This window comes from Fukomys damarensis, unplaced genomic scaffold (genome assembly GCF_012274545.1).
Source record: "Fukomys damarensis isolate Sample0158 unplaced genomic scaffold, DMR_v1.0_HiC HiC_scaffold_39, whole genome shotgun sequence".
NCBI lineage: Eukaryota > Metazoa > Chordata > Mammalia > Rodentia > Bathyergidae > Fukomys > Fukomys damarensis.
In genome coordinates this window covers 11,884,999-11,896,227 of record NW_022900951.1, presented here as the reverse complement: position 1 = coordinate 11,896,227, position 11,229 = coordinate 11,884,999, and the positions used below count along the sequence as shown (strand labels likewise).

At 39.5% G+C, this 11,229-nt stretch overlaps 1 protein-coding gene across 1 annotated transcript in view; it reads right to left on the bottom strand.

Annotated features, from left to right (window-relative positions):
* Nucleotides 1-11,229, bottom strand: part of Bmx (BMX non-receptor tyrosine kinase) — a 54,910-nt gene that overhangs the window by 22,501 nt on the left and 21,180 nt on the right. Inside the window, exons 7-10 of the mRNA XM_010645179.3 lie at nt 10,330-10,505; nt 7,555-7,626; nt 6,844-6,897; nt 2,006-2,060 (exon numbers count right to left, since the gene is read on the bottom strand). Coding sequence (XP_010643481.1) covers nt 2,006-2,060; nt 6,844-6,897; nt 7,555-7,626; nt 10,330-10,505 — 357 coding nt within the window. The remainder of the gene's footprint in view (nt 1-2,005; nt 2,061-6,843; nt 6,898-7,554; nt 7,627-10,329; nt 10,506-11,229) is intronic.

Here is an 11,229-nt window from a genome sequence, read left to right as displayed (position 1 = left end):
TCTCTCTCTCTCTCTCTCTTACCAGAAGTCAAACTCAGGGTGTCGCATTTGCCAGGCAGGCGCTGTGCCACTGAGCTACATCCCTGGCCCAAGCCTGACGTTTCCACGTTCAAGACATAAAATTTAGAACCACATATCACTGTATCACATCATTGGAAGACTTTAGGAAACCAAATATGCAGAATAAATAATCGCAACTTGCCTGTATCTTTGTACTCTTTGTACTAATTCCAAGCAGACCCAGATTCAGAAGGAACAGAAAACAAGACACAGGTATGACAAAATAGTAAGTGACTTCATATTCTCACGAGCATCTCTCAAAGATATAACTGGCATATTCAGTTAACTATTTGATAGAACTATATCAAAGTTTTATAGATCAAAAGAGTTTCCTATTTGTAATTCCATAGCAGTTCCTAATAACATCAGATAAATTTATTCCCTATTACATCTGCTGTTCTCTGGTTTAGGTGCTAATGAGCAGTGACCCCGTAATAAGTCATTTCTTTTGGGTTGGAGTTGGAGCTCAGTGGCAGAGACCTTCATGAGCATGTGTAAGGTCCTATGTTCCATCGCCAGCACTGCAAAAATTAACGAAAACCAAATAAATCATCTGTTTTATTCATGGTCCTCTGCAGTTTTGTCCTACTTTGGTTCTGTGTTGGGCCATGTGACTTGCTATGACTAATGGGAGGAAGAAGCCCCAGCTAGGTACACAGAGCAGCCGCTTAGAGAACTGTGGCACTCCAGTTGGTGGCCTCAGTGAAGGCCAGACCCCCCAGTCAAAGCACCGGCCAAACACAGCCACAGGAGTGAAGCTAAGTCAAACGTGCAGCTGACCCGTAAATTATAAATGTCATTTTAAGCTACTAAGTTTAGGGTGGTTTATCGAGCAGCAACAGATAATGGAAACAGAAGAAGTAATGTTCAACCTCACTGGTCATTCAAGAGATGAATGGCTGCTATCACGAAGTCAACCAATAACAAATGTTGGCGGGGCTGTGGGGAAAAAGGAACGCTTCTCCATTGTTGGTGGGAGTGCAGACTGGTGCAATCACTGTGGAAATCAGTATGGAGATACCTCAAAGAACTAGGATTGGAGTTCCCATTTGACCCAGCTATCCCTCTGCCGCGCATCTTCCTCAAAGAATTAAATGAATCATACCACAGTGATATATGTGCACCCACGTTCATAGCGGCACAGTTTGTAATAGCTAAAACTTGGAAGCAGCCCAATTGCCCATCAACCTGAGACTGGATAAAGAAGATGTGTGTGTGTGTGTGTGTGTGTGTGTGTGTGTGTGTGTTTATAAAATGCAATACTAGTCAGCTATGAAGAATGACAAACTAGAGGCATTTATGGCTAAATGGATCACATTTAAGTGATACTCTTAAGAGAAATAAATAGGACACACATGTGTAAATACCAAGTAGTTTCCCTACTGTGAGAAACTAAAAGTGTACATATGGATCAAAATGTATAATTGATATTGCATAACAGGAAGAAAAGGTGCAAAGGGGAAGGGGAAGTGGGAGACGTAGGGGAAAAGAAAGAAGGAATGGAATTAATACAAGAAAAAGAAAAAATGGAAACAAAGTAGATAGGGAGGGGTGGAGGGGTTGAGGGGAGGGCAGGGGATGGGGAAGAATAAGAACCAAGATGGATTATATAAAGGCGAAAATTCCAATGATGAGTGTTTTTACACTGTATACCTTAAATGCACCAATAAAATCAATTTTTAAAAAAGATGCAAAGGGCCTGGTGACCCAAAGTTTGGACAACAAACACTACGATACTTTGACTGCATAATCACCAATAATGTTTCTATAAGAATTGCATTAACCTCTGGACCCAGCGATGGGAAGAAACCTTTGGGCTGGGGGTGTAGCTCAGCAGTCGAGTGCTGGCCTAGTATATGTGCGACCCTGGCTTCTGCCCCCACCACAGGAAAAAAAAAATAAAACAAAGGAATTCTCAGACATTGTTTAAAAGAAAACTATTTACCTTTTGTCTCAGTAACTGCTCAGATTGTGACCTGGAGATGTTACCTGCAAACCAGCTGCAACAGGAGAAAAAAAAATCATATTTGAGAATTAACTATTTTTGATAATTAACAGCTTGACATTCAACTTTTTAAATTGTAAAATGAGGCATAGCCCTACATCATGGGTTTCTAAGCCTGACTGCTCAACAGAATCCCTTGAGGATAGTCCCAAAAATAATATTCTTGAGTCTCTACTATCACTCACTTCCTGTTCTGGAGTGGGGTCCCGCACATACTAAGTTTAAATGGGCTTGTGTTTAGGAACCTCTGGCTTCCTCCTAAGTTATCCTACATTTTGCCATTTTTGAGTGGGAGCCAGGGATTAGATCAATGAAGACTATTCCAATAGGAAAGTCAAGATTGCCAACCATAAGTGCTCTTGTTTTTCAACCTTATTTTCTTTAAAAAAATCTGATACACACAGTTTATATCTATTTTCAAAGCAAATGCTTTTTTGGAATTATTTTAATGTTTATGGCAGCAATAGATCATTACATGAAATTATATTAGGACTGCAGCACTTGCACTGAATTGAGAAAGATGATATGAAAGTCAATATAATTTAATAAAAATAACCTTTAAACATTACCATTTGTACCAAGCTAATGAAGACCATCATGTCTTATTCTGTATGTAAAGCTCAACAGACAGTGAACTATTTCTTGTGTGAGGTCAATAATATCTGTGGCCTTTTGGCTTTGCCTAAATTATTATAGTAAGGAAACAAGTAGAGTATGAGGTAGGACATGACATAGGTTGGGGGATTGGGAGGATCCCCCTGGCTAAAAGATAACACCTGAGGAAGTAAGAAGTACCTGAGGAAGGTTGAGTGTGGAAGGAAAACATTGTAGAAAAAAATGAAGGCACAAGGTGCCTCAGAATTTGGCAGGAATACATGGGGGAATGGTTCCCTTTACAATATCTATATTAGTTGGGAAAGGGGATGTCAGTGGGTGGACAATTCAATAAAGTGAAAAGAGCTTTAGACCAGTCATCTTTGAAGTCTTGGTTCTAGAATTATGTGGCGGTGTAACTCTGAACAATCCACTTTGCCTCCTTTTACCTTGGACTTCCCCATCTGTGATATTAGGGAGAACGCTGGTCATGATTCACTTGAAACCTCTTCAAACTCCACCCTTGTAGATACTATGCAATTAACACCTGAGATACTAACTGATGGTTTTCTTTGTTTTCAATTGAGTTTATTGGTACATTTTAGGGGTACAGTACAGTTACATTCATTATTGGGATCTTGTACCTTTACATGACAGGTCTTGGTTCTCATTTTTTCCCCTTGTCCCTGATGGTTTTCTTTTAATTTGCATTTTAAGCTGATAGTAGCTAGTCAAAAGTAGAAAAATGGCTACACCTTGAGACATAATGGCTAAGTGAAATAAATCAGACACACGAATTTAAATATCACATAGTTTCTTTTATATGAGAAATCCAAAGTATAAATAACTTATGGCAAAAAAGATAGATAATAATAAACAAGGAGTACTGGCTTTGGCAGCACATATGCTAACAAACAGGGAGACAGACCTTTTGCAGATGGCCAAAATTTGGAGGGAGCAGAGAGAGAGGGGAGGCTAAGAGGAAGTAAAAAGAACTAAGATGTGTTATGCACATGGACTAACTCCCCACAACAACTGTAATCATTATGTATGGCAAACATGTACTAACAAACATAATAATTACAGAAGAATGAGAATTTAAAGCCCCAAAGTAATACTGCTCTATGCCAGATTTTAAAAAACACATCCTTCTTTGAATCTTACTGTAGTGCTCTGTGGAGCAGGGCTGAGTGACTACACTCTAAAGCAGCGTCAGAGCGCTCAGCACGCAGAGCCAGTTCTGCAAGAACAACTGAAAAAGACAGGACTTTAGCCTGAGAAAGCAGGGAATTCCAAAATATCAGAGAAGTTTCCCAAGTTGGAAAGGTTTTGTGCTAGAAAAATTGCTGGCTGGAAGAACAAGAGGTCTCAGCGCCTGGACCAACTTTGATTGGAAGTGACTTCCAAAGCTCCTCAGGAGGAAGAACTTAGGGGCAGAGTCTTATAATCTGTGAGTAAGGTGAGCCTTGGACATGTAAGTGAGGGGGTGCAGAAGCACAGGCTTCTGAGGACAAAGTCCCTGGTAGGGAGTGGTTGTCGCCTTGCATCTGCCGCATGTGGTCATTCTTTTTTCTTACCTAACCTGGGCCAGTTTCACTGAACATCAAGACACACAGCGAGGGCTCCCAGAAGTTAGTAAGACTGCTGTTCTCCTATTGCTTGTCCTTGTCGAAAGACACCATATTTCTCTATAATCACAGCTGAAACACATGCAGTTCAATGTTATGCCCATACTAGTATCCTCTGGTAAATAACTGTTGTTAAACAGTTAAGAAAAAAACAAAACCCAGCTTCCATCCTCCTATTCACTAGTGGTGAGCAACATTATAAATATAATCAATAATTAGAAGTTGATGAATTCTCTCCCAAGTTCTAAGGCAACAACCTGGCACCGCTTTACTATCATATTGGAATGTAAATTTGAATACAGAAAGCCTTATCCCTTTGGAATTTAATTAAAAGTAAATAAATTGTACTGTGAAGATTTTACTAGGAAAGAATGGTAATAGCATCCAGCTTTCCCATCACGCCTTCTGTTTAACTCCTTATCAGTCTATACTGAGAGTAAACTTTTCACTCTAAACCAAATACATTTATCATTCTTTAAGTCTTTCTTGACAAAGTAGGCTGACAAGAAATTTAATAAAATTTCTCTTCTCCTGTGGCTGTGGTAAACCTAGTCTTGAGAAATGATTTTCCACCTAAATCTCAGTGCCTCCGTCTTTAATTGAATAGAGTGGCTCATGAAGTTATGGGCATTAAAAACGCTCTAATGACACAGACAGAATAGGAACCAGGGAGCATCAAGGGTGGTGCAATAAGGCGGGGAGGGGGGATCCTGTAGTCCTGACCTCCTTTTAGTATCTTTTTGATTTTGACCTACAGGTCTTTCTCGATAATTTTCCTAATGTACTTCTCTCATACACTATTTTAATCTATTAGTGACAGAAAGATCTGCGCTTTCTGAATCAAAGAAAGACCTCTAGTGTGTCTAAATGCTAAAGACTAAAACCTCCGCAACTAAAAAATCAATTATCTTTGCAAATTATCTCGTCTTGGTCCTTCTCAGTCTTTTAGTATGAGCTGTTTTATCAGATGCTTTTCTCAGGGCAGATGTGAAGGCAGAATGTAGGGTTAAGTTGGAGCTAGAATGTCATGAAGAGGTCTGCTGCAAAGAGGTTGAGGGTATAGCACATCTTCTCCATTATCACTGGTATTCCCAGGACAGGCAGGGTTAAAGGGAAGAGGAGGAGTAGCAACACTGATATGTATTTTGGAAGAGCTTTCACTTCACATGCAATCAACAATCAATAATAGCACTTACACAAAAACAGAACTAGTAATATGCATGATCCTAGTGTCCAAGTGAATTTCATACCTTTTGGGTATCAAGTGTCTGAAAAATGCAATATGTCCTATTACTCCCAGGAGACAATAACATATCCTTATTTGTAGAACGACAGAACCCTAGATTTTGGGGGGAAAATCCCTAATGACCACTTAGACCAACCAGACTCAGTGCAATTAGAGTGACCACACATATTCATTTGCCCAGAACAGCCCAGCTGTCCAGTGCAATTTTCTCTTTCTAAAGCAGGCATTTTCTGCATAGGCCACATGCAGCCCTGGACAGCTAGTAATGTGGCCACATGAGTTTACAAGCTTCAAGCAATATTTTATGATTTTTCCGGACTCGATTACATGGTGCTTCAGTACGGACTGTGCCTGCCATGTTCGTGCATGAATCAGACCTCACATGCCCTTAGGTGACTCAGCAAGTAAAATGCCGCAATTGCCAATAATAGTGTTTCAATCTACCTTCACCTGTGTGCCTGTGAAGAGAGGGGGTTATTATTTTTAAGCAGATACATTCTTTTCTTATTTAATTATTAAACTTGGTCTTAATGTGTTATTTCATAAAATGATTTAATAAGTTAAAATACACAAAAAGAACTTTTGCTACTTATATATGTTAGCTATATTATATATTTTATATGTTGTATCTGGCCCAAGACAAAGCTTCTTCATTCAATGTGGCCCAGACAAGCCAAAAGTTTGGATGCCTGTGCTCCAGAGTATCCCAAATCGTGTACTAAATGACAAGGTCACCCTAAGATAGGAATCTCTTAACATAAACGCTATCACACTTAACTGCCCCTCAAATCTAGCTCAACATTTATAAGAACCTTCAAACAATACCCCGGTGAGAAGCAATAAACAGTGAGTAGAAATATCGTATGCTGTATCTATGAAGATCAAGTGAAACTAAGGGCCCACTGGGTAAATACTAAAGCTAATGAATTTGTGCAGCCAATTTAGCTAGTCCAGATTGGAGAAAATGTCTTTATTGGTAATAAGCCAGCTCATTGCCACCTGCTACTTAGATAGATGGTCCAGAACCCCACATGAGTTTACTCTTGTAAATACAGTCACCTGGGAAAGTCTGAGCCATTTGGGTTTATTAGCCCATGTTTGCCGCACATAATGATTCCATTCCTCATGGGGAGTTGGTTCATGTACACAACACATCTTAATTCTTTTTCATCTCCTCCCTCTCTCCTCCCCCCTTCCATCTCTTGATCCCTTTCCCACTTGAGCCATCTGTTTTAATGTCTTTGAGGAACAAAATAGAAACATCTATGCCTCTATATTTTAGAGGCTCACAGGGAACTTTCAATACTCACTCATAATCATCCAGGTTGTCCTCTTCTTCAGATGAATTTGACTCAGGGCACCCCCTTAAGAGGCATTGAGAGACAACATGAATGCAAAACTTCAGCAAGTGACAATTCACATTCTTAGTCATACAGTATCAAATTTCACCCTTTTAAAAAATTTCAACTGTTAAGCTTTTCTTTTTGCAATCAGGAAAGTATCAGCAAAGTGACGCAACAGTCACTCAAAAGTGGTGCTCGCACCAGTTTAATGAGACAGTAGCTCTTCAATGTGGATGGCCCCCAAGAGCTCAAATTTCTTTGGTTCTTTCAGAAGAGCGGGCCATGAAATACATGAAGATTCTTATAGGGATGCTATAGAATAAAGCTAAAAGAAATCAGGCTGTGTACAGGGCTTTACAGGGGGAAGAGTTATTCATTTCCAGGTTGCTTTCCCCCACTAGAGATCTTGAGCCAAGTGTGTTAATATCCATGCTGTCACCAGAATGTGTCCTGGCCCATGACTAGGAGAGAGCAGTGTGAAGAAAATGGTAACCCACAAACTGTCAATTCAGGCCCACTGAAGGGCTTAGAGAAACAAACTAACTACATGGACACTTTTTGGTTTAAATCCACCTTAAATATAAAGCCTAGCTGCAAAATGATTGCAAAAAAAATTGGTAGATTTCCTGCAAATGAAAGCCAATCCTGGATATAAAGTAATATTTGGGTTTGATTTACCATGATATCTTTGAAGTGCTGTGATTTACAATGTTTCTTTCCATTTGGTTGCTGTGCGCAGCATCTTCACTGCTGTAAATAGGGAGATGTTTTATACACTTACAAATCTATGCTTTAAAATGTTAAAGGCCAAGAGTCATCTTGTCCAGATGTGTTTTAGCTTTATTTGCCATGTAGACCCACACAATTTAAGCTAATAAGTTACTTTCACATTTTGATCCTTTCAGAAACCTCAATAAAAAACAGTAATGCAGCAACATTTTAAACAGAACTGAATTTCCAATAATGGCTGATAATGACACCAAACCATAGAAAACTGGCATTTAGAAATCATCTTGATTAGGTTTGTTCTGATTTTCTTATAGATATGTAAGCATTTAGTCACTTATGAATTTTGAAATAAATTATTTCCCTCTTTGTTGTGATTGCAATAAAAAGTCCTGAAAATACTGAACTTTAACTCTCTCCGGACATAGATGGATCAGTATGATTGCCATGATCCTCTAGTACCGATCCTTTTCTCTCTCATTTTGGATGTGAAGACCATGAGGAAGTGCCCACCTCCTAGAGTCCAAACGCTGTTTCATTTGGAATGTAGAACCTATTTCCTGTCTGCCTTCATATCAGGATCCTTTTCAAAAGCATGGTTCACAGGGACAAGCTCCATTGGCAAGGAAATGTTTCTCTGGCTCCATTTCAAGGAATGCTCAGAGAAAGCACTTAAATCCTAGACTGCTGCCCCTCCTTTGCCACTTTCCCAAAGAGCCTTGCCCACCAGAAGAGCCTTTAGGCTTCATCTCTAAGAAAATTCTTATTTTAAAAGGCCAAGCAATGTATTAAGCCTTCGTGTTTTTAAGAGCTCATGAAGAGTGGCAATCAATAGTGTACCACTTAGCTTTATCCATACAATGAAATATTTATGGATATTAAACCTAAGCAAGTAGGTTGTCCAACAGTGTGAAGGTACTTTCCACTACTAAGTGTACTGAACTCTGTGCCTAAAGACTGGCAAATTTTATGTCATGTGCAAATTAGAATTGTAAAATTGGGTATATCCTCATGTTTTCAAATGGGAAAGATGTCAAATGAAGAGAATTAAGGGGCAAAGAAGGCTATGTAGCAAGAATCTTCTTTTGTAATTATCTGTGTATACTATTGTATATGCACAGAAAAATTTAAAGGAATATACACAGAATATTGTGCAATATTTGAATGCTTTAATGGGAACATGGATGATTTTACTAATCAGAAAAAAAGATTAAAAATCAGCTCATGCGAAGACAGTAAGAATGACAGAAATGCATTACATAATGTTTGAACTAAGAATCATGGCTGCATTTTAAAAATTCAAGCTGCACGAAAACCTTTCAGCAAGTGTTATTATTCACTCACAGATGCAATGTTGCTCATGCCAAGATGTGAATGATCAATTTTTTTGTGCAAATAACTAGCCGTCTGAAGTTCTAGGGCCAAGTTCAGGGTTGGTTCTAAGCCAAAGAGAGTGTGAAATCTAAGGGTGTATAAAAAAGATAAGTAGTTCTTTCAGGAAATTAAAAAAAAAGTTAATGCCCCAACTACTGACTGAACAAAGCATCAACATTTGAAATAAAGGATCTGGAAATCCATAAATCAGTAGCTCTGGAACAATCTCGTATGAACCAGCAGTCATACCTAGTTGTTGGAAAACTGACCAGTCATTTTAACCTTTCATCTCCCTTGGTGAATCACTGGGCTTTCCGTTAGGGAAGGAATCTGGTACAAATTTAACATAACATTCATTCTCTTTGGAGCTGGGCTTTTCTCCTTGCTCTTTCTACTTAAATGCTGAACTTCAAGCAAATAAGTGTAACCTGTCTCCCGCCCCATGCACCAGGTATAGATTAATTTGGCTGGAATCTAGTTCCACTTTGGATTTACAAGGACCAGAGGTTGTTACATATTTTTGAAAATCCAGAAGAATACACTTACATTCTTTCAAGTTCCATCTGGCCCTGTGACAGTATTGTTGGTACAGTGAGGCATTTGCTTTAAGTAAAAATAATGAGAATGGAAAGAATAAAAGAATAAAAGGGGGAAGGAGAAAACAAAGAAAAGAGATACACGATGAGTCAGAGAGATTCTCTGAATTTGCTGTGGGGAAAGACAGACTTCAGTACTCTGGAGGGAGGCTGATAGCCGGGTGAGAAGATGGCAGACAGTAGACAATGTGATGATGGGAAGGGAGTCTGAGGCAGCAAATAAAGAAGGGAAATCACTTGACCCTTTCCACAAGATCACTTTACAGTTTGGTTCAACATCCACTGAGTATTGAATGTGGGGCACACTCAGTGCTAGACCCTGGAGACGTAGACAATTTATGTACTCTTTTCAAAGCGTTTTCAACTCTGGTTTAGATAGGTCTTTAGGCAGACAAACTTGAAAAGACAGATCAGTAAGCTAACTGTAAATACTTTCATACAAAAGATGTATTTTAAAGATTCTGTATTCTGGAATGTGTGGTTATTTGGGGGTAAGTGGGAACAGAAAACGGAAGGAATAAAATGCTTAAGTATAATGTAACATTGGGTAGGGAAATCTGAAAGGAAAGTCTACACTGCTCAGCCCCAGCAGAGCCACTCTCTTCCGCAATCCTCTGGCTGAAGACTTGAGCATTTGCTGAGAGGACAACCTTATCTCAGCAAAGATCTGCAGCAGCAGCTTCGAGACTGCAGTTCAGGGCAGTGGGGTAACATCTGATCTACGTGCTGGGTGGCCAGTCTGAAAGGCGGGAATTACCTTTTCAGTTGTCTTACTTGCCACCAGTCAGGACAGTCTTCCCTTGGAATATACCGCAGGTTGGCATTTGCCTGGGAGCCAAAGCTTTTCTTTGAGTCACTGTCGTACTGGGGTCGAGTAGTACTTGAAGATGGCGCATCCATTCTGAGAATAGGAACTGCCCGAGGAATCTTCAGCTTTGGAGGACAAGAGATTTCAAGACATCACAGTAAGGCACAGACGCAGGAACTGGTTACTAACAGCAAAAGTGTATCAGCTCTCACTTTTGGAGGGAGGAGGACAGGTGACAGGCAGAAAAGAGGAATGAAAGAAGAGAAGGAGGAATGGAGGGAGGGAGGAAGGAAAGAAGGAAGGAGAAAGAAAAGCAGGGAGGAAGGGAAGAAAGAATGCAAACAAAAGAGTAATACTAAGTATTGGCGAGGATATGGAGCAAGGGTAACTCATACTTTTGCTGGTGGGAGTATGAAATGGCAAACCACACTGGAAACTTGTTTGCACAATGTGCTAAAGCTAGGTGTGCATAAAGCTTATGACCCACAAATTATGTGTGTCGTTATGAGGTGTGAGAATAGAAAGGCAGACTTGTAAAAACGTTACAGTGCATCCACTTTATTCACCGGATCTGGCACCGTGTGACGTCTGGCTCTTCCCCAAAGTCAAAATGACCACGAAAGGTAAATATTGTGAATTAATTCAGAACATGAGGCAGCCATGACAGAGCAACTAAAACCACGAAGGACGGCTTCCAGAAGTGCTTCAGAAAGTGGCAAGAATGATGGATATGTGTCTTTGAAGCAATGGAGAGTATTGAGGGGGATTAATAGCACTATGTCTTTTATCATGATAACTATTTTTGAAAAATTTAAAAATTTAAACATTCACCATATTTTACATATATAT